This window comes from Anabrus simplex, chromosome 8 (genome assembly GCF_040414725.1).
Source record: "Anabrus simplex isolate iqAnaSimp1 chromosome 8, ASM4041472v1, whole genome shotgun sequence".
In the NCBI taxonomy this organism is placed as follows: domain Eukaryota; kingdom Metazoa; phylum Arthropoda; class Insecta; order Orthoptera; family Tettigoniidae; genus Anabrus; species Anabrus simplex.
In genome coordinates, this window is record NC_090272.1 from 66,213,554 (window position 1) to 66,238,508 (window position 24,955).

At 38.1% G+C, this 24,955-nt stretch overlaps 1 protein-coding gene across 1 annotated transcript; it reads right to left on the reverse strand.

Moving 5' to 3' along the window:
• Positions 1-700: 700 nt before the first annotated feature.
• Positions 701-24,793, reverse strand: mRpL43 (mitochondrial ribosomal protein L43). Its single transcript, XM_068228924.1, has 4 exons — positions 24,452-24,793; positions 24,136-24,242; positions 10,825-11,027; positions 701-1,118 (listed from the first exon to the last, which is right to left on the reverse strand). Exons 1-4 carry the CDS (start codon positions 24,586-24,588, stop codon positions 1,005-1,007), a joined length of 561 nt encoding a protein of 186 aa, XP_068085025.1. The 5' UTR covers positions 24,589-24,793; the 3' UTR covers positions 701-1,004.
• Between the last annotated feature and the right edge of the window lie 162 nt (positions 24,794-24,955).

Here is a 24,955-nt window from a genome sequence, read left to right on the forward strand (position 1 = left end):
TTGTATAATGTATCATTTTTCACATTTTTATGTACTGTATTACAGAAACTGGCTAAACTTTTAGCTTCCATATTAATATAAGGTGTACTCTTGAAGATTGTTTTTAGGTTGAAGATGCCCTAAACTGAGGGTGAAACATGTCCCATTTAACTGATAGTCTGTTTATGTAACCAATATAAGTGGAAATTAAAGTGTTGAATAGGTGGATTACAGAACAACTTGATTATTTTTGAACTGGGTCATATCAGGCGTGCAGACTCGAAACTAATATCACAGGCCTTATTATGTGGTGTGTCACGCAAGGAAACGAGGTCAATCGTAAGACCACACCTTCACTTCAAAGATGTATGCAAAAGAGGCTTGTTCCAGACCGACACAAGCTGACTGCTGAGAGAGTTCTGCTGATGCCCAAGGTGCCTAGGGGAAAGCTGTCCACAGTGGGATTCAAGTGGCAGAGAAGGAAAGGACCAATAAGCTGATTCCCAAGAGGGCCATGAGAAAGGAAAGAGTGACTTCTATCAAAGCTCCCTCATGCTTTACCTACCTTAATTGTAGAAGGGATTCATTAGCCACTCAAAATGCTGTTGAAACTGAACCAGAGTGGTATACCATTGTCCTGCAAGGACAGATGGATGTTATTCACACTGAGGATAGATGTGAAAATTTTACAAACCAATTTTCGTAAGGGAATATATTGAACTTGTAAACCTCTAATATTATTTATTACATTTAATACATTTAACAATGTATTCCACATAAAAAATTCAAACAGTGTGCACTGTTTACAAGAAATGCATCTTAAAATAAAACACCTACATAAAGGAAGAAAATAATTTCTTGTACGCAAGTTAAGTTACCTGGCTGGAGATAACTAACCTGATTTTATTGATCTCCTATAACTCCCTTTGAATGTACAAAACAGAACAAGCCACACCATGACACAAACGGCATTCTTTAAACAAACTAACAACGGTCACTTGTTCAATACTGTCTATTAACAAAAACTATTCTGCTCGCTTGGTCTCCAATATTGCAGTATCCTGTTGCTGCTTCTTAAACATTTCAAGCAGCTGCTCTGTTGCAGACGGAGGTACATGAACAGGCCGGGAAAGTTCCTCCTGTATAAAAAAAAAGAGAAGAAATTATGTGAATTATACTTTAAACATATCAAACAGGGATGAAAAAAGTAGACAATGAGAGGAGATACAATGCCATAACATTTGGAAAATTTCCAAATTAAAAGCAAACTTTTTACATAATAATAAATCACAGTTCGTTCAGTTTTACTAGGCATCCAAACCCCTATGACATGAATTTCCATTTTCAATCTCTCTTGGATAGACTGGAATTCAAAGTAAGGCCACCTTGGTGAGTTAGCCAGGACATGGGTGCCACGATGCGTATTCCCTGGCTCGGGAAAAAGCAGGTTGTGTACAGTGACTGGCCGTGCTCACTGTATGGGATACTCTCCACTAAACTTGCTCGCATTCATTCATGTTGTCAAGACATGACAGGTTGACTATTCTTTTATAATATGTATAGTTCAATGAAATATGTGTATGTATTAGTGATTTTTCGTTCATCAAAGTTTCCCATCCTTCTTTTAGATCTGCAGCTTTGAACAGAGCATTGGCAGAGTTAAACCTGTCCTGTCTTCGTTTTCCTCAAAGTCACTACTCGTTGAAATTCTATGCCTATTGAAGATCTTCATCCGCGGTATACAGTTTCACACATACTAGTTTTGCTTGTGCAGCAGTATGAAACTATCCCAAACTGCCAGGTGCATGCGCACATGTACTTCGCTGTATTTGGAGCATTCGTGCAGTGAGGATTTGGTATTCTGACTGCTACTCTGCTGCCCTTGCAGACGTGGATTCCAGTTTTGTACAGTTTGAGAACAGTCAATAGAATCCGGGGATTGTTTCCAGATTTCTAAATGAGGCAAGCGCATCAGCCCCGTCACACAGCACAGATCCTTAAAAATAAATTTGTTCCGTGTTTTTCTTGAAAATAACATTCCTTGACGGTGGTATTCTTACATAAATCTGGCAATCGCGCATTACATTTAATGAACATACATGAACGGTTAATTTGCACCTAGTACATATCCTTAATTAAAAACAGTATCACGATAAAACACATGTGAACTGTCAACGTACACAAGTCTAGGTATTGTAGATAAACTAAATACATTTTAATGATCTGTTAGTCTATGCTTACTGATAGGGTGGAAATTAAATCACTGATAGGGTGGAAATTAAATCACGAATATTGCAGATTGTTGATGATATAAAAACTTGTATATTTTCAGATATCAGACATTAGTTTTACGACTGACTCCAGTGAATTTTCAACTGATGAAGACAATCTAGATTTATTTGATGACACTAATCTGAATAGAGCAAGGCCGAAGAATGGAAATAATTGTATTATACCATAAATAAATATTCACTCTCCTTGCATCGTATTATTGTCACTGTACAAATCAGCAGAAATGATATAACACAGACTTCAAAATAAGTTGTTTTATTCATACCTTGCAATATTTATGATTAAATATACCGTTCAGTAGAACACAACCTTGTAACGGTTCAAATCCTGTTACAAGCATTCATCTGTAGTATTATTGTTGCAGCTATATTATTACTATTATTATTGTTTGATTAAATTCTATAATCTGATTTCGCTATGTAGGCCTATTAATTAATTATCGCTTGCTTCACTGTAGTTAATTTGGGGGGGGGGTTGCTGCCTAGTATCAGATATGGATATGTTTTGTGAAACCTTTTGACTTTGCAACATATGGTGTAATACTGTTACAGTAACTGTCGAGTCATCGCTCTTTCGTTGTATGCATTTAGCGATGAGATCATATTTGGGGAGTTCCTAATTTGCTTTAGGCTATTTCATCACTATATGTAACATTTGTAGCTGGGTGGGAGAGACATCATAGCTGTTTTGAGAGATGACGCGCGCGCGGATACGTAATCGTTGGTGACCAAATGGATTATATGTTCGGAGTGTTTTGTGTATTTGTTTGGTCGAGTTCTTGAGTCAGTTCGGTGACAGCCGAATATTGAGTCATCGCAATGCAGACTAACAGTTATCAGTGAATTACTTGTAAAGTTGATAGTGAAATGTGAATATAATTATAAGCCATCCTATATCTCGTTTGTGAAACTAAAAGGATACATCACCAAAACAGGCTTGAGATACCTACAGCAAATACCAACTCAAAGGAATACTTCATAACAACACTTGAATCAAAATGAAACAATATTAAAATATCCACGAAATAAAATACTCAATCGTCGGACTATGTACTCACACGTAGTTCTTACCTGATTACTTACACATACATCTATTTGTAGCTGGCACCCAGCAACTATTGTAACGATAATACAATGAGCGTCTTGAATATCTCTATGGTGTGAGGTAATAAGCTTACTTTGACAGCATAATATTGTGCCCTACAGGACCCTAGAGTTCCGGCCAGGCGAAAGCCGGTCTCGAACCCAGGGTACAGTAGTGAAAGAACTCTCACAAACGTGAGCTGGTGCACATAGTCTTACCTGAACACACATCCTTACTCAGCCGGATAAAAACACTCTTCTCAGGGATAACATGGGGATCAATGGGCAACATAAAGATAAAACACTAGGATATGTGACTAATCAGGTAAGAATCAGCTAAATTAAAATTTAAAAAATCTAACAGAAAACATCGCTGCATTCAAAGTTTAACAAATAGGGATTTATTACATAAACAGAATCTATTTACAAATATAACAGCTTTCAAAATGCTTGGGTCAAGATAATGTTGAGCCGATGACAACCAGTTCACTGCCTTCACGAAACAGCGGTGCTGTAACAAGCATGTTACAATTGTGTAAGTAACGAAATCTAGAAAAACGGATATCTGCTGAAATACACATCTAACAGTAATTCCCATAAAATTTACTATGCCTCGTACCATCGAACCCCGGTGCAAACAAATATCACCACATAATGTACAGTGTCCTGACTCGGTCATGAACCCTAGTCCCATGAAGAGTAAGGCATATAATATTCATATACAAACAATATAAAAAGAACACAACCAACATATCCAAGGGTGTCAATATCAAACGGGCCAGTGTTAAAATTAACGTAGAACAAATAGAACATTAAAAAATCTCTCCCTGCTTTCAAAACATCAAGGTCGTCTCCTCCCCTAACACACCCGACAAGCTGCAGACGGCAATATAACCCAGTATCAAGACTGTGACGTCAGGCACAACAACCCTCACCCTCCGACCACTTCACAAGCGACAGTCCACATAATTTACGAGCTCAGCTGGGCTGCAGGCTAAGAAATCTCGCCTTTCAAAAACACCTCACGTAATCTGCTGCTAAAAGCCCTCTTTTAAATACACCTGGGCTATCCGCCCTCATCTCAATATCACCAGCAATATCACAAATCTTACTTCCGCCTCCCATGGGCTCAACCTTGGTACTACAAAAACACAAATCACTAAGCGATAGTCACATGGCCATAATAAGGCATCTCCAATACATCCAATATACAGTCAGCTACATGCATAATGCTCATACCGGGCGAGTTGGCCGTGCGCGTAGAGGCGCGCGGCTGTGAGCTTGCATCCGGGAGATAGTAGGTTCGTATCCCACTATCGGCAGCCCTGAAGATGGTTTTCCGTGGTTTCCCATTTTCACACCAGGCAAATGCTGGGGGGCTGTACCTTAATTAAGGCCACGGCCGCTTCCTTCCAACTCCTAGGTCTTTCCTATCCCATCGTCGCCATAATACCTATCTGTGTCGGTGCGACAGAGGTGGTAGTAGCGAGTGGTTTGTTCAGTAGGGATCAATATTTACCTAGTTTTTCTGGAAAACAGTTCAATCCTATGGAATTTGTAAAACTAGTTGAGAAAAGATTTGCAAGTAAGGTGAGGAATAATATTATTGAATGGGAATACGTGTTGGAGATCTTGTCGAATGTTGTTATCGGTAAAAGTAAAATATCGTTTCATGTGTATCGGTATAATATGTCAAATTTAGGAGAATTTAAAGAGAAGTTCAGTGACAAGTTTTGGGATGAAAATGTACAAGGGCGCGAGAGAGAATGCATTATGTTTGGTAAAAATAGAGCGGCAGAGGGAGGGGGAAAAATGTCAGACAACTATCAGAGGAGAGGTAGTAATCATGATCAGCAGAGTTATCTGAGACAATCAGTAGATGGGAGGCTTGTCAATTTGGGTTATCAGAGAGATAATGATAGGCCGACTACGTATGGTATTTCAAACTCTCAGGGGATCAGATTAGGTCACGTGGATAGGCCGAAGGTAAAAGTTGAACAGGTAAGTAGTATAAGTAGTTGTGTAGTAGATTTAAGAACGTGATGGGTAGTAAGCTAGACATAAGAAGTGATCTATCAAGATATTATGTAAGTTATTAAGGGCAAAATTGGACAAATTCAGTTTGGGTGACAAGGTGCTACCCAGGGTTCTATTTCCATGATTTGCAGAGGCAGGAAATATGTCTAAATTCTTTCTTTGGTATCCGGGGTATTTCACAATTGTGAACCATATCGGGAAGTGTGCATATTCCTTAAAAGATCAGGAAGGGAGTATTGTCGGTACTTATAACATCAGAAAATTAAAGAAGTATGTCACGCAAGATTTGCTGAGATATTAATAAGATGATGGTTTTTTTTTTTTTTTTTTTCAAGAAGCTGGCATAAAAAAACTAACTTCTGTGAATTTGCGTGTCATTCGTAATAACACTCAAAGTTTTGAAGGTACTGTTACGTGAACCAGTGAGGGATAAATTTCTTGTAAAACTTTTTAAAATCCGGTCAAGAGGATTTCAAATTTTATGCCTAGAGTTTCCTTCAGTTATAATGACAGAGTTTTATATTATCTTTTGAATTATCACAGTAAATCTCACTCGTTAAAAATCAGCATTTAAAGAATATATTTTGTTTAGAATCAAATACAATTTATTGTTTTATTTCAATAGTAGATCAGATAACCTCAAATTTTAATGGGGTAACCGAATGCCAATCTCCTTTTCTCAGAACCTATATGTTATGCTGTCAAAGTAAGCTTATTACCTCACACCATAGAGATATTCAAGACTCTCATTCTATTATCGTTACATCTATTTGTAGCTGGTGCCCATCAACTATTGTATGTGTAAGTAATCAGGTAAGTACTAAGTGTGAGTACATAGTCTGATGATTGAGTATTTTATTGCATGAATATTTTAATATTGTTTCATTTTAATTCAGTTTCATATTTATAAAACAGTGAGTAGTAGTCACAACCTCAATCAATCAAACCTCTATCGACTCCAATAGAAACTAATTGGGAATGGTGCTGACATCTAACAGCAATATTTACTACTACGTGACCGTTTCCAACTGTTCCTAATCCACACATGCGCTCTTGTACAAATCACAAACTATCTCGGATTTGCTGCACGTACAAAGCTATTATGAAGCATGTGAAATTAATTTCATTATAGTCCATATTGACTATCACTATTAACAAAGATTGGAGGGTCTACCTATTCAATACCATAAATTATATGTTATAATTACTTATTTAATCATTATATACAGAGGGGTTCAGAAAAATGTAAACACTCTTTTGATAGTTAATATATTTGGAACAAAATGGCACATCGTTGTGATTCTTGCGTGGTAGCATAGTCCGTTGTTTTCTCAACAGATGATAGTCACGTGAATGGCATGAAAATCTTGGCGCAGGTTTTCCGGCAGATGACAGTGCAGCAATTAATAAAGTAAGATTGTCGTTTGAGCAATGCAAGGCCGTACTTAAGTGGTACTGGAAGTACGAAAATATGATGGGAGGTAAAATGGCAATGGCGTAATGTGTATGGAACACAGCCATCAACACGTACAACAATTTATTGTATTCAGGATAAATTTGAAGCCGACGACACTGTTCAGGATGTGCATGAGAAAAGGTCTGGCCGACCAAAAACATCAACAAGTCCGGCTTCTAGCACTGCTGTGTTGCAACATTTTACTAAGTCACCTCAAAAATCTGTGAATCAGGGTGCCTATGAAAGCGAGGTAAGCCGATCAACCGTATGACAAATTCTGAAGGCTGCAAAGTGGAAAGTATACATTCCAAGATCGCTGCACGCTATGAACGAGGACGACCCAGATCGAAGGAGTACTACAACTGGTTTGAAGCCATGCTTCGCGAAGATGAATGGTTTTGCAGAGATGGTTATCTATTCTGACGATGCACAATTCAAACTAAACGTTACTGTAAACTGCTACAACTGCAAGTACTGGGCTCCTGAAAATCCTCATGTTCACAGGGATGTGTGGTGCGGTCTGTCATTGCGCGGTTTGATTGGCCATTCTTCTTTGAAGGTACTGTAACTGATGAGGTGTATATTCATATGCTGCAAACATCGATTTTACCTGCCATCTGAGAGGTGTTTGGAAATGAATGATTTTACCTACAACAAGATGGTGCTCCGCCTCACTATCATAGAGATGTCAGAGCCTACTTGGATGAAAATCTACCTGGACGATGGATAATTCGAAGAGTACCCAGGTCTCCAGAACTTACACCTCTTGGCTTCTACTTATGGGGGAACTTGAAAAATGAAGTTTATCGACAGAAACCAGCTACACTGAATGAGCTACGAGAAACCATCATGCATCCTGTGCGGCTATCACACTGGCAACACTGACAGCCGTAGTTCGGTCAGCAGTTCAGTGGCATCGTTTATTTTTTGGCTGCTAATGAGGGTCACTCTGAACACATAAAATAACCTTCCCCCCTGCAAGAATTGTAACGGTATGTCATTTTGTTCCATTAATATCGACTATCAAAGGACTAATCGTTGGCTGAATGGTCAGAGTACTGCCCTTCGATCCAGAGGGTCCCGGGTTCGATTCCCGGCCAGGTCGGGGATTTTAATCCCTTCTGATTAATTCTTCTGGCTCGGAGATTGGGTGTCTGTGTGTGTCCCAACACTCTCCTCTTCATATTCACACAACATACCACACTACCAACCACCACAGAAACACGCTATCGAGGTTCCAACCATAAGGGGTTAGTGTAAGGAAGGGCATCCGGCCGTAAAACAAGGCCAAATCCCCATTTGCAACGCAGTTCGCACCCGTGACCCCTAAAGGCGTGGGAAAAAGCGGTAGAAGATGATGAATATTGACTATCAAAGAGTGTCAACATTTTTCTGAACCCCTCTGTATTAGGGACATTAGTTTAAATGGACTCGTGTATGATCATAGTATGTTATATCAGTGAATCTAGACATGCCAATGTGCATTTATGACGTAAGTTGCATAAAATGTCTTTTCCTGCTGTAATTGACCCTAATATATGGCATTGCTCCTCCATGACTGCTACTGCAGTTTACCGGCTACCCGGCACAGCTCTCTCCCGACTGCTACAAATGTCCACTAGAGTGAAAAAAATAAGTAATTTTCATGGTCCTAACAGCCTAAATGATTATAACATATAATTTACAGTATTGCATGGATGGACCCTCCAATCTTTGTTAATAGTGTTTGTACCGGGCGGTACACCTCCACGCCGCAAATTCAAATATTGCGCCAGTTGAAACTTCCCTACAGGAGAAAGCCTGAACTTTAACAAACTGTATTAACTCAACGGTTTCTCGGAAGATGTCACTACTGTAAATTTGGTAATCTTGAAGTGTTCTGAACTGTGTCTATTTTGATTTGTGTTTGTTTACTCCGTATCAACTATGGTAACACACTATGGTGCAATGGAATGAACTTTCTTGAAGAAATATTGTATTCCTAAGTTTTATTTTTACTAAATTTTGTTCTGTGGTTTGTGGGTTGGCAATATAAATCCTTTCCTTCCGCCAGTTTTGAAATTAGCCAATCATAAATTTCTGTAATTAATTTCCCACCAATAAGGTGTTTCTTCATCGTCTTGTGTTATTAGTTTTTGCTGGTAGCCAATAAAAGTTTGTGGGCGGGTTGTTATCATTCATGAAAGGTCTCGAATGTTCCACGAGGGTATATAAACTGCTGATTTTCTTGTCTCGGGGCCACTTCAGTAACATCTTTCTCAGTGTGTGAATATATAGCAGGGGGCGGGAAGCGCCTCTTTCTTCAAGCAGCAGCTCATCTACAAGGTAATGGCCTGTTAACATCTTCATTTCTCGCTAACTCAGCAGTCTACTCTCGGGGAGGGTCCGAAACCTTTAATATGTAACCAATTCCTTTAAAATGTAAATTAACTTTCTGTGTATGTAAAAACACTTCATATCTCTTTTACTGTAAAGCGGGGATAGAGAGTGCTTCACCCTCTCAAACTCCCCTTCATTTTGGAATTGAGGTGACTACGTTTTCATAACCGTTTCTTCTCTTCCTTATGCATTAAAGTTTTCTCATACGTGTCACCTCCCTAGCTTGGGATTAGCCCCTGTATATCGGCCTAGAGCCACTTAGGTTTTAAAAAGTGTATTAGGAGTGCAAACTACGCCTCCAGTCAATTTGGTATTTTGGGCCATGTAATTAACCTGTTTCTTTTCTGAGTAGGCCCAGTAGGTTGGGTACATGATACCCCTGTGTAAATTTGTAAGTTGTGCCTGCAGGCAAACGATTGTAAAAGTCGAGGATGCCTTAAATAGGCGTGAGTAACTGGGAGCTGGTTCGCTCGTTTCAAATTAGGTTTTGAGTGCCTCTTGGAGGCCGGAATGTATTTGGTGAGAGCAAGTGCCCTTTGATTTCAGGGGAATTCTGCCCCAGGTGGTCTGGTTGACTATTGGTAAAGTGGAGCTTGGAGCTCATTAATTATTCACCCGGGGCTTGAACCCCAGCAAATGTAATTTATTAACTTGTTTTCCTGCTACTTGGTACCTGTTTCTCTGTTGTTGTTATTCGTTGATTTTGAAAAGAAAATATAACCTTTGTTAAAGTTTTAAATTAACTTTAATTTTGTAGTTGAGACCTATTCCCGCCCGCACCTTCTTTCACCTCTAACTACCACAGATAACTCCGTAACAGTGTTAATAGATATCATGAAGGTCGAACTGTAGCGAAGTACAGAAAAGCTGAACTACACACGACTGCTACAGCAGTGCACTACCCATGTGGCATCGCTCCTGCATGATTCCTATGGCAGTTTACCAGCTACCTGACACAGCTCTTTCCTCACTGCTACAACTGTCCACTACAGTGAAAAGTTTAATGGCATTGTAAAAAAAAAAAAGTAATTTTATCATCCTACAGCCTAAAAATGAAATATAAATCACCAGACTAGTGTAGCGTATTTTATAGTATGTGAACAACCTGCTCCCCATATGGGTGAGATTTAGAGGAAGTGAGTTCCCCGCTTGACAGGTTAATGCTGAGGTAATTTTGTTGTATGGATGATGGAGTTCACCACCAAAGGTCTTAACATGCTAACCATTATGATACGGAGTAGCGAGAGATTTGTCCACTCTTCAAAAAACTATTACTTTGGCCAGAACTCCACCCACAATCTCAGGATGATGAGTTAAAATTCATTTAGGTATGAATAAACTCCAAAATTACGACTATCTAGATTAAAGATTTTATTATTATTATTATTATTATTATTTATTTTCCTTAAATTGTACATGTACAATTTAGGGGTGGTAGATGGAGAAAGGGCAAGCCCCACATACACGGAAGTAAGATCAGCTGACATGAGAGGTCTGCAATGTGCCCATGCTATACCACTACATTCTTTAAATCATTTAAATCACTGTAATTTTTCTTTACATACCGTACATTCTTACTGAATCTTTGTGTATACTTACACTGGGGAATTCAACCAGGTTCAACTTGGGATCCTTGTGGACAAAAGGATTCCATACACCTTGGATTGAAGGATGATCTGTATGGAACATCTTAATGAATCTCATGTTTTCTCTACCAGATTGAGTGCGCAATAAATGAAGCCACTTTCCAATTTCTTCTCTCGTAAAATTGCGACAATTAATAACTTCCTTCCCTCCATTGACTGAAATAAAAATGGAAATAAATACATTTAATACACTTTTGCAACTTCCATTAAGGTAACATTAATGTTTATGACGATAAGTATTCTTATGGTTCCAGGCAAGTTGCCTTTTAAGTTTGTTGTATGGTCCTTTCACTTTTGTGTTTGTAATGTTACTAAACAACGGAAGAATAATCCCACGGTTCTTACAGTGCAAGTCCTAGCAACAATAATCTGAGTCTGTGTTAAAGCCACTACCTGGCCTTCTCGTGGTATAAAAGTTCAGACGCCCACCCAGCCCATGTTATTTCATCTCAACAAGTGGTACCAAATAAAAGGTGAAACATTAACATGCAAGAAGAAGAGCAATGCTTGTCAATGAAAGTTTTGTTATTTCATTAATTTGGAATTTAATATTTACAGTAAAACCCCGGTAAAACGCTCTTCGAGGGATTGCGTGTTGACTGGGTATTAACTAGGACTGTGTATTCAGTGGAAGACAACCAAATACGTAGAGTATAACAGACAAAAACAATGTTCAAATTTTCTTTAGCATCTTTATTGAAATACTGCATACACAACACTGCAAATCAAGATGATATACAATTTAATGTTAACACTAGACCAGGGATGAAAAGAAGCAGACACCCACATGCCCTGGGAGTCTAAATCACTTCTGTGGGCCCCTAAGTTTCTACAGGCAACAGAAATGAAAAGAAAATCAAAAAATTAACATTCTACAATGAAGTTTTTGCATTTTTTAACTTTGTATTACCTAGTGAGTGGCTGTGTGGTTTGGGTCATGCAACTGTCAGCTTGCATTCAGGAGATAGTGTGTTCGAATACGGTCTTGACATTAATACAGAGAAAACCGAAGTTATGGTCATAAGCAAAATCTTTATTCCTACATGTCATCTGTAATCAACCAGAAATCTGCTGAAAGAGTCCAGATATATACACATCTTGGCACCATCGATAATGGTCATCGGGATAATTTGCATTGGAAAAGCCACGACTGTGCTCAACAAAATGGGAAAACTATTAAAAGTCGTGAGTTAACATCAGCCCCCAAAACGAGACTTTTTTGCTGCTATGTTTTTCTGTTCTCTATTACGGTGATGAAACACTGGACTATTAACAAAGTGGCTCAAAAAATGAGAGGCCTTTGAGATGTGGCTCTACCAAAGGATGCTAAGAGTGTCATGGACAGACCTTAAAAATGTAGAAATCCTCTGAAGGTTGAGAAATAATAAGGAAGTATTGACCACTATAAAAACGAGAAATATTCAATACCTTGGTCACATCATGTGAAACAGAAGCGGATACCATCTACTGCAAAATATTCTGCAAGGAAAGACACCCAGAAAAAGAGATGTTGGAAGGAGACAAACCTCCTGGCTTAAAAACCTCAGAGACTGGACTCTCAAGATATTGGTAGAGTTATTCCAAGCAGCTCACAACAGAGAAAGCACAGCTGAGATGGTTGCTGACATCCAGAATTGATAGGAACTAGAAGAAGAAGAATTAGGAGAGGCTTAAGTGCAGTTATTTTATCAGTTAGTATTTTGCTCGATTTAGTGTTGTGAAATCCTTCTGTAGTATACAGTATTTCTTTCCTCTGATAAACATTCACAGAATATGCTATTTCTGTTGATATTTTCATATTATACCCGGTATCATATTTCTGTGAAGAAGATAAAAGAATGGCTAAGGCAGGTGTAGGGACTGTAGGTGCGAGTGGGCATTAAGGAGTATGAGGTAAGAGAGAGCAAGTTTGATGGAGATAATTTGGCTTTTAATCGAGGACAGGAATGAAGGTTGGTCTCCTTCAATCAAAGTACAGAGTACAATAGGTGGGCAAGAGGGAGGGTAAAGGGGAGAAAGTGTGAAAAACAGGCGAGGTAATGTTTTAAGGGGAGGGAAATGAGGGCTAAAGGTTCTCATCAGGGAGTGAGTTCAGGAGAGGCATCAGTGAGAAATCAATAAGAGTCATTGCAGGTAGAGCAGCAGACAAAAATGAACAGGGAAATGTTACAGAGGAGGGGGAAAGGCAAGAGGAAAGGTAATGTACAGTAGAGGACAGGAAGGAAAAGGTGGAACAGGGTCGTGAGAGGGAGAGAAGGCAGGAGGAAGTAGGTTCTGCAACTGTCAGGGAAGTTAAGAGAGACCAGGAGAGGAGGGGCTCTAATGAGATGAGGGTTGCGACTCTGGTCATGGGTGACTCTATCGTAAGAGATGTGAGGGAAGTGTGTGAAGGTAGCATGATAGAAAAAATAAGCAAATTGGAGTAGAAAATCTGGTAACGTACAGAAAAATGGAAATGATGTATATTCCTTATTATATAATTTACATTTTCTGACAACAATCTAAATCCACCAGATTCCTGTGACACATGTCAGAAAAGATATGATTGCCATCTAGCACCAAGGAATATAAGTGATACATAGTATATACACAAAACATCTTCAATGTTTCCAATTTACGCTACATGCTGCCTGCAGAGCTTCAACGATAAACTCGCCCAGGCTGGGTGCCAGTGACCTTCAGTGCCATGGTGAGAATGTTGCGCTTGGTGTTTTGCATTATCTGCCAGTTAGACACAAAGGCAAACTGTGTTTTTGTTTTTTCCCCCCTATACTCCCCAAGCATGGCTTCTAAACTGACTGGTGAAGTATCTTCCTATGACTGTGACTGTGTTATAGAGAGCCTTTTAAACCGTTCCATAGGATCACGTACATTTAGTGAGAAAAGTAATATTATTTTGAATGGCAGACCAACTCCTGAATTAACAGACTTGAAAACTAAATCACATGGAGGTTTCAAAATACATTTTAATGTATCAAGGAGAATGATGATGTATCATGGTATACAGAATGACCATGGCTGTTTGGTAATGAAAAATTATCAAGACTCTTTAGCTGGCCATGTTTACTTTTCCAAATGAAAAAAAAAAAAAAAGAAACGCCTGGACCAAAGATGGTATCAAGAATATTGATAGTTTCCATGTTCTATGTGCACATCATGAAAATCCTAAAAAAAATCATCTACGAAGGATCAACGAATTGAACTGAATTGATATACAAGTAGATACAATACAACTTCTGGTGGATCATCAAATATAGTACTTTCAGATAATTATTTTCCACATTTATGATTACTATTCTTAATTCTATTATTCTTTGTACAATTCTATACACTAGATTTTGTATCTGGAAAAAAAAAAAAAAACCCACTCAAAAGAACTTCATCCTCTCTTCGATTGCATCAGTTTTGAACCAACAATACCAAGGAAATTCCCACAGCTTCCCACTGGACAGAACTGAGAAGAATAGATCAAGTTAGTCTGGATATGTAAAGAGAATGGAAGAGTAAGGGATGCTGAAACAGATTAATGGAGGCTAACAAGGGACCATCAATCAATGTTGAGAAAACTTGAAACCGATTTATACACCATCCAAAAGAGCACACTGAAGTATGTAGAACCCTCAAATATTATATCCTATTATATTATATATGTTACTTTGAACTGCTGGCGCGATGTAAGGAGAAGCGGCCGAGCGAGAGACAGAGGGTGGGAGACAGCACTGTGATTGCAATGAACCGTGTGAACGTTGTACGCCTGTTAAACTACGAATTCATTTCTTTTAAATTGTAACACAGTCATTACAAAACTTGGAATTAATTTATGCATCTTTTAAAGACACAATTAAATACAGTACTAACCTGCGGTTGTGTTGTAATCGCATGAGGGATAAAAATATTCAAGGTAAACAACACTGTATGTATGAGTATGTATTGATTAAACAATTACATACTCACCAATAGTGTGGTAGTTGTGTTTAATCCCCTTCAGGATATTCAATCTCCTGTGAATGATAATGGAAATTAAGGAAAAAATGTTTGAAACACAATAGCTTCTTGCACCACCTACATCTGAGTAAGGACAGCTGATCACAATTATTATTGTCCTTCATAAGGAATTTGCAAGTACCAGTTCCTTTTCTAATACAACAGTCTGTGCTATTTTCAAAAATTCCATTCATGCTAATTAGGCCAGCTAATTTCCACCAATGTCTATGTGACAAACAGAAGCACGGTGAACATTCTTGATTGTAGATCATTGACATGCGTTTGATAATATTGTTACACTGTTGCCAAGTTCACATCGATATTATTTAACACAACGAAATCACAGATATGTCGGTTCATTGTTTTGAACATTTGGAAAATTGCCTGTCTAACAGTTGTAATTCGGAAGTTGTTTTTGCTGGAATGATTTGTACTTTTAACTTTTCACGTTCATAGTTATTTAATGAAAGTACTTCATGTATTAAATTACCCTTGTGAGGCGCCCAGGAATCCAAGAGTGAACAGTTCGATGGACAAGTGTGAGATAAAACTGTCAACTCCAGAACATATGGAAAAGGTCTTTTGTCATTTTTCCCGATTTTGATCACTGCACAATTAAATTAGGAGCTTTAAACATACCCTGCTCGACAGCTTGACTTGGTGGTTTTGATTCCTGCAGTACAATAAACAGACAGGGAAAGAGACATCCCATGCATGATACAATTGACATAATTGTGAATGAATGTGTCTGTGCACTTTGTGATTGTGTAAAAAGACACTATCGTCTTACCGCGGTGATCAAGTGTTCTCCTGGAATGTGATTCTTTATTGATGCCAGACTGATCTGCATTATACGCATTGTCAGCATTATACTGCTCTATAAGCAACATTGTTTCTTCTCTCCAGGAATGCAGTATGCTGTTAATAGTTTCATTATCTTCTTCTTTTTTATTGTGACAAACTGCAAAATTTTTCATGATTCTATGTGAAAATGCTGCTTGAACTTCCATACCCATGCTGCACTTGCTGATGAAGGTAAATCAAATGATTTGGCTTCTTCACGGGCCCATTTTAAGTTCATATCAAGTTGTTTGCGCAAGCTTCCATAAATTTAATAAACACCAACTCGTACAACTGCTTATATTTATCGTTGACTGTTAAACTACAGGATGACTTGCCGATGGAATCTGCTTTTGCAAACGGTACAACTGCGTCTCGTGCTTCAATCAAGGATATCTGTTTTACATAGAGTTCCATAATAAGTGAGGAAATGTTTGCTTTGGTTTCTGCTTCTTTGCACTCAACCATGTGTTTATAATCTTTCTTTTTTCTTCCAATGACCATTCTACTCTACGTTTTTCCGGGCTCTGTGGACCTTCTGATGTTGATTCCTGTTTTGATGAAGGTGAAGTAGATTTTTCTGATGGATTCGTCGGGCACAAACACTGTTTCAGATACTGGTTCGTGTTCATTAATATCTAAAGTCTGCATGTATATTATTTCTGCATCAGACTCAAATATATCTACTAAATACTGAAACACCGTCTCATCTTCTTTGGTTAAAACGGAGAGCTGGAAATTCTTTGAAGTGATTATATAACGCATTCACTACGTTAAGAGGATTCATTTTTATAGGTAGAAGCTTACTTCGGAAAGACCCGTTCATGATGCCTCACTGCACTCACAGTGCTGTCTCCCTCTCTACCTACACCCCCCCCCATCTGTCTCACTTTCCCTCGCCCACTTCTCCTTACATCGTGCCAGCAGTTCAAAGTAACTTCACTCTGATTAGACACTGACAACCCCCACCCGCACATCTTTACCGCCCTGTAACTCGTATATACATGCACGATAGGATATAATATTCGAGGGTTTTACATATTTCAGTGTGCTCTTTCGGATGGTGTATAAATCAGTTTCAAGTTTTCTTAACATTGATTGATGGTCCCTTATAATATTGAGGGCAAAAATGAGCAAGAGAAAGACGAAAACCCAGAAAAAGGTCGAGACTCAATCAAGACTAGTATAAGGAATGGAACAGAATTAGAGAAGAAGGAGAGGGAAAGGTGGACAAGTACCATAAATGCTCCATCCCAGCTGAAGCTGGATAAAGGGAAATTATAACAACAATTTCCATACGGTCAGTATCATTGGGGTTTCTTCTTCTTCTTCTTCTTCTTCTTTTATGACCACATAGGATCACTTTAGTCAGTCCGTCGTTCAGGTCTCTTTGAAGGGATTGTTCGGGCTTTGCGGTCCTCCCAGTACTTCTTCAGACGCTCCGATCTTCGTGCCCTTTCCTCAGTTGAAAATGTGCGTGTTGTTGGTTTGTTTTGTGTAAGGGTAAAGCGGAGGTTTGTATTCTTGAGTTTTGTATTCAATTTTATCTTATTTTTGGTGTCTTGATCATTGTTCTCCCTAGGACCTTTTTAATGGGCCCACCGCTCTGCAGTTTTTAAAGACTGCCCGGCTAACATAACGTAGATATGTGCAAATTACATAATATTAATACATATTCGAGTCATTGGCTGCCCTAAATTAAAACATAAATATTGTAAAGCTGTTTATTTAACTGTTAAATCTTCATTATTGTCAGCATAACTGTGTCTACTATATCGGAGTTTAAATGTTTAGCTTGGCCATCACATAGTGTCGTGCGCGAGCGAAGTCTGTATTAGCGTGGAATCATGTGCAAGCATTCGATTCCGCATGATGTCACAAACCTGTATTGCACTGCACAGCAATCAAATGCTTCCTGGTGTTACATGAATATGAACGAGCAATAGAACACTTAGAAGTTCAAATTACTCTTGTTCTGTCTTGTTGATGATGACACTAAAATTGTTAGATTTTGCGGTTAATGTTAACCTGTCTGATGTTGTTAATGCCCCGAGGGGAATAAATTGATACTTTTTACATAGTATTATCCCCCCTCCCCTGTTTCTCATTCTTGCCACCCGGCTGACGAAAATTTCTGGGGATTACATTGTTGATATAGATGGTTGTTATTAAAACTCGCTAACTATTCATGCTCTTGCAGGCCTTACACCAGTGAGATACTGTCAATAAGAGAGTAGGTAGGTAGGTTGTATATAATTTCTTGTTGAATGTTCTATATTTTAACTGAAGACTTATCAGCTCTAAGCTAAGGAGGAGAAGATCAGGAGAAAAAACAATGCTTATTATAGTGCAGTATGGTCAATCACTTTTGTAATATATTTTCTGGCATAAAAATAAAAGGCTCCGCTATACCGATCCCAAGCCCAAGGCCTCATCTTGCAAGTGATGGGGAAGGAGGAGGGGGAGGAGTATCAACCTCGTGAAAAAACCAGGGACCATCCGGCTCTGGATGGTAGCACTCTGTTAAAGGTCCCCTGCCTAAGGTTACAGGTGAAAACTGGTCAATAGTCTCGAAGGCAGAGGAAGAATCTTGGTTCCCAATGCCAGACAGAGTGGAAGAACCTAGTGGAGTAAAAATAATCATTTCGGACTAACAATCCGATCTTAACCTGGAATTTCGGTTCCCACCCTGTACAATTTAAATTGCAGAATGGAAAGGCCGCTTCAAGATAGCACTACCCCAGGTGGCAGCTCGAATGAGAAATCCACCATTGCGCTATGCAATGCATCGGGACCTAGGGTTCTGGGGAGTCCCAACATCTGCAATGAGGATGAGTCAGAGCATCCTTGGAATCCTTCCAGACTTAAATTTCAGAGGAAGTTCTTTGCAGAAACCCTGAATGTAAATTCTTTGCTAAAAAATGGTAAACAGAAAGAACTGGAAAAACTGTTAAATAAACATGAAATCCAAATTCTAGCAGTTCAAGAGACAAGATTTGTGGAAGAAAATGTGACTGAAACGGAAAGCTATAGAATCTTTAAGGGTAAACCAGCAATCAAAATTATGAAATGAATGCCACTACTAGGCACCGCCTTTTATGTTCATAAAACAAATAGTTGATAATGTATTAGATTTCAAATCAAGTTCAGAAAGGTTATCTCTTCTCACAATTAAGTGTAAGAACAAAAAGTACACATTTGTCAACTGTCATGCACCAATAAACGAAGATAACAAGAAGAATCCTTCCTTCAGGCTAGCAACCCGTCGGAAGGACATTTGATTGCTTTCAAGTCTTGCAAAAAGTAAAATGCAAGACCGTAACGGGTCACATGGCTCAATACTTGGAAGGAAGATGATGATGATGATGATGATGATGATGATGATGATGATGATGAACAAGAAGAATCCTAGTAAAACTGAAGAATTCTGGGATCTTCTGTCTGGTTCCATGCCTAAATGGTTAGCGTGCTGGCCTTTGGTCACAGGGGTCCCGGGTTCGATTCATGTCAGAGTCAGGAATTTTAACCATAATTGGTTAATTTCGCCGGCACGGGGGCTGGGTGTATGTCGTCTCCATCATCATTTCATCCTCATCAGGATGCGCAGGTCGCCTACGGGAGGCAAATCGAAATACCTGCATCTGGCGAGCCGAACATGTCCTTGGACACTCCCGGCACTAAAAGCCATACGCCATTTCATTTCTGGGATCTACTGGACAATGAAATATCTAAAATCGCAAATCAAAATGTTATCATACTACTGGGTGATTTTAATCCTCAAATAGGCAGAGAAGAGAACTTCAGAAAATCTGTAGGGGAACATCCAGCACACAAAAGAACCAACTCAAATGGTATAAGGCTTATTAATCTGTTTAAATCCTTCCAACTGAAGTTAATGTCGACCTTCTTCAAGTAACTCCCAAGAAAAGCTAAAACCTGGAGATCTCCAAATCCGATGTTAGGCAAATTCCAATTAGACCATGTAGCAATTTCTCAAAAGAATATTAAAGAAGTCATGAATGTTAAAGTAATAAGAAGTGAGGATTATGATGCTGACCACTATCCTTCAAAAAGTAAGCTGAAACTGTTACCAACCAAAACACAAAAGAAACCAAAAAGACTAATAAAGTATAATACAGATAAACTCAACATTTCCCAAGAAGCAATTAAGAATTTTCAGAAAGAAATTAAAATAATTCAACGTGGTAATTGGCAAGAAGTGTCAAAACAAATTAACAATACAGCAAAAAAGATATTTGGGTCAGCTAAAACAAAAAAGAAGGTCTGGTGGAATGACATTTGCGAAGAAGCATCAACGGAAAGAACAAAAACATGGAGAATATGGAAATGTTCTAGAAAGAATGAACATTATGAGTTATTCAAACCACAAAGGAAGGAAACAGAAAGAATTATAAGGAGTGTCAAAAGACCCTATGAAAAATCACAGCTACTGGAAATACAGGATAATTTCGTACAAAATAATTCTATCAAACCTTCAAGAATAACTTGAAGGGCTATCAAGCTCCGAGTATTTGTTTCAGAGATGAAAATGGTAAAACTGGCCTGAACAATGCAGAAAACTGTGAAATACTGGCAAAACACTTTGAAAACATTCTGAACTGTCCGGATCCAAACCACATATTAAATTTCCAGAGATTCATGAAAACCTAAAATCTGATTTGCCGCCAAATGTCGAAGAAATTAAAGATGAAATTATTATTATTATTATTATTATTATTATTATTATTATTATTATTATTATTATTATTATTGAATATCCAAAGCAGTTTGGAACCCTATTTTACATAGTATACTAGGGTTATAGTTAATGTCCAATAACAGACCATTTATATTGGTAGTATAGTTAAAATACATATACTCAGTTTTACAATGAAAATGAATTCATGTATCTAATCGGCAAAAAATGAAGTGGATGAAATTAAAATATTTGTAACAGCATGGCTTCTTAAACATATGATACAGTGGTTTTGATAATGCAATGTTGCAATAATTCAAATGAGATTTCAAGTCATGCCTTCTTCTTTCAAATGCAGCACAGTCAAACAGTAGGTGGTCCACTGTTTGAGGATCCATAGACACACACAAAGCCATCAGGACGATTGATTCCAAATCCATGAAAATAATAACCAAATTTGCCATGACCAGACAAAAATTGAGTAATTTCAAATCTTGGCAGCAACACATTTCTTTGCAGGCAGTTGAAAACCTTGGCCTCTAGTGGAAGAAGTCCAAATGTTGTTCCATTGATGGATTACATGCTTCTTTATAATTGTTTTAGCGTAGGTAGGTGACATTTTGTCATAAGTAATTTCCAAATTAGATGTAGCCGCTGCTTTTGCCAGAAGATCAGCTTTCTCGTTTCCAGATATTCCACAATGACCGTGAATCCAGTCAAAACAGATGTGCGAACTTTGTTGAGCTGTGGTTCTAATAGCTACAGCTATTGGATTCAGATTATAATTATTATTTATCACATTCAACGCAGCTTGCAAATCACTTAATAACCAAGATTTCTTGTTGTTAGATTTGCACCATTTGATCGCCCACGGTTCAGCCTGGAAAATAGAGCATGTGGAAGAGAGTTTGTACTGGGATGAGAACACCTCAGAATCGTTTTCATGAACAACGAAGGCGCATCCAACTTTGACCTATTCATCTGTGCTTGGTAGGCGAGATCCATCTGTGTAAATAAAGCAGTCATGGGTAATTGAACAATTTTCATAAATGAAGTTTTTGAAGAGACTTGGGTGATCAGACTGTAGAAAATGACAAGGTTGCTCTAGAGTGGTATTCAGAATGGGCATTGGTGATACTTTGTTTTTCTTCTGAAAAGTGAGTTCAGCTTTTGCTATTGCCGTCAGAAATAGTAGCTTAATGCCTGCAATAAGAAGAGCTGCGTCAGTAGAGGTGTTGCGGTAAGCACGGGAAATACAAAGAGCTAATCCTCTCTGAATTTGCATCAATTTATGCTGAGCCCATTTCTTCTCAAGTGTCATTTGAAAAGAGGAAGCACAATACAATATCAGAAGTACAAACGCTGTATCATAAATAATTCTTAGTACCTCTGAATTTAGTCCCCAAGAAGGTCTGCAGGCAATAGCTAAACCTTGCATAAACTTACTGCCTTTCTGTTGTAGTTTGTTGAAATGGGACCTGAAGGTTAACTTCTTGTCAAGCACAACTCCCAGATAAAGAATACAGTATGATTTTCCATAGTGATATTTTGTCCATTCATTTTAATTAAATCTCTAAAATATAATAAAGCTAGTGGGGAAGATACCATAACAGCTGAACTTTTGAAATGGTCAGAACCAAAATTCATTAAAGATTTACAAATAATTTTTGAAGAAATTTGGAAAACAGAAAAGATACCAAAAGTATGGAAAGTGGCTCTAATACACCCATTACATAAGTAGGGTAACAAGCAAGATGTAGACAACTATAGAGGTATTTCTCTTCTACCAATTGCTCAACAGAGCACAATCTACACTTGACAGTCAACTGGGTCAATATCAAGCTGGATTTAGAAAGGGCAGGTCCTGCTTTGAACAGATATTCAACTTGAAGTCAGTAATTCGTCACAGACAGAAGTCTGTTGATAAAGAAATCTTAGATAAAACCATACATGAGTTTGGAGTTAAAACCAAATTGGAAAACCTGATATGCAAAACCCTTACAGACAAAGTCTCAAAAGTGAGATATCATGACCTTTTAAAATAAAAACAGGTGTCAGACAAGGTGATGGTTTATCTCCACTCCTTTTCAACTGTATCTTGGAAAAAGTTGTGAGAATTTGGAACAAAAAACTGAAGCATCATAATATAATACCACTTTGCTGGGAAGAAAGAATAAAAGTGTTGCATTAAATTGCCTAGCATTTGCAGATGATTTTGCCATATTCTCTGAAAGCCGGACTAATGCAGCAATACAAGTATTCTTCTGGAAGAGACAGCCAACATGGCAGGCTTAAGAATTTCGGCAGAGAAAACAAAATTCATGACAAATATAAAAAAATGCTCCAAAATTGCTAGGAACAGATGTTGGTTCAATCGAAAGGGTAAAGCAATTCAAATATTTGGGGGAAACAATCCAAGAAAATGGTTTAGAAAAATGTGCTATAGAGACAAGGATACACCAAATGGAAAGAGCATATGGAATAACAAAAAATGTTCATCTAAAAATCTTAAAATAAAGCACTAAAACACCATTGTGAAACCAGAATGCTTATATGCCAGTGAATGCTTAGTACTCAATTATAAACTTGAAAGATTGGAAGTACTAGAAATTAGAATTATAAGAAAAATATTAGGCCCTCTAAAAACTATATCATTTTGGAAATTAAGAAGTAATAACGAAATTTAACAGAACATAGAAAACATATCTATAACAGTACAGATGAGGAGACTGGTATTTTTTGGATATATTTAGAGAATGGACGATAATAGATTAACCAAAAGTATCTTCACATATCTTTGGAAGAAAAAGTCAACAACCACCTGGATTCAAGAGATCAAAATAGACTTGAAAAGAAACAACATCAGAGAAGAAGAAATAATGGAAAGAGAAATTTTCAGGAAGAAAGTTCTAAAAATTGGAAGGATTCCAAGGGAGGGAGGCAAAGAAAACCAGCACAAAGTGGTGTGTAGAAAGAAAAAAGAAACATAGTGAAACAATGAAGGAATACTGGAAGAAAAGGAAGGAACAACAACAAAGGATGAAGAATTGAAATTGGAACGTGGTCTCTAGTAGCCCTAACGCAAGAAGAAAAGGATCATAAAACAAAGTTATAATGCAATTTACTTGACACTACACAAAAAGCTAATAATGATAGGACCGGGCAAGTTGGCCGTGCGCGTAGAGGCGCGTGGCTGTGAGCTTGCATCCGGGAGATAGTAGGTTCGAATCCCACTATCGGCAGCCCTGAAAATGGTTTTCCGTGGTTTCCCATTTTCACACCAGGCAAATGCTGGGGCTGTACCTTAATTAAGGCCACGGTCGCTTCCTTCCAACTCCTAGGCCCTTCCTATCCCATCGTCGCCATAAGACCTATCTGTGTAGGCGCGACGTAAAGCCCCTAGCAAAAAATAATAATCATAACGATAGGAAAAAAGTGGGAAGTTCAAGAGTACCAACATTCAAAATTTGTCAATTAGAATGAGTACTGAAAAGAAATACTCACCATCATAACAAAACTGATAGAATTTTGGGCACTAACAATTAAGCTTAAAATCATGTTCCAATAGGAATTTTTAATGCAAGTGGTATGTAAGATTCACATCCCTGCATATAACTTAACTGTTTTACACAGAAAATTATTCTATTTCAAAATATGTTTTTAACAGACTGTCTGGGGACTTGCTCAATAAATTACAATTCGAAGGCAAACCTTAAATGCATTGTACAACTGTTTTATACTTACGATATTCAGCAGTGAGATTGGGCAACCGATGTCTGCGTGGCTTCACATACACGACAATACCTGGGTACTGTTTTGCGAAATCCAACAGATCTAGTTCCAAAAATTCCCTGTAATAAGAAAAGTCTTAATACTGGAAGAAAACTATTCACCTAAAGAAAAACTCCATAACCTAAGAAGAACATTAATAAAAAGCCAAGTATTAGTGGGAGTAGGTAAAGATTAATCGAAGAAAATTAAAATTCTTAAGGGAGTGGCTTACACTAGCTAACTTATAAAAACTAGTAATTGGTCTTTCTGGAATCAAGTTCATCATTACCTCATACCCCTACTCGTCCCATGGTGCTTACAAAACTTAAAGGTTATCCTTTGTAGCTGACAGATCCAACGCCCTAATCCATTCTGTAAAGGAGCTCTAGGAAAACCAGCTAACATGAACAAGTGAGAATTTGACATTCTGGAAGATTATTAATTTCTCCCGTTGTTAATCAAACATGTTCATCATTCTCCACAATCAACAGCTGATCTTTACATTTGTTTACTATCTCTTTCAGTGCTGCCACCATCGATTAAATTCAAATCTTCTCTCTTCCTTGTTCGGTATGATTTCTCCGTCAGAGATGTCTCGTCGTAATTATAATCCTATTCTACGTTTTTGTAATGCAGATGACACTGCATTCTACAACGCTAACATACTTTCTTTAACGATTTATTCTTTGAGTTGGTCGCAATGAGTATATTCCGTAAGAAGTTCCTTTGTTTTCGAGAGAGAGAGAGAGAGAGAGAGAGAGAGAGAGAGAGAGAGAGAGAGAGAGAGAGAGAG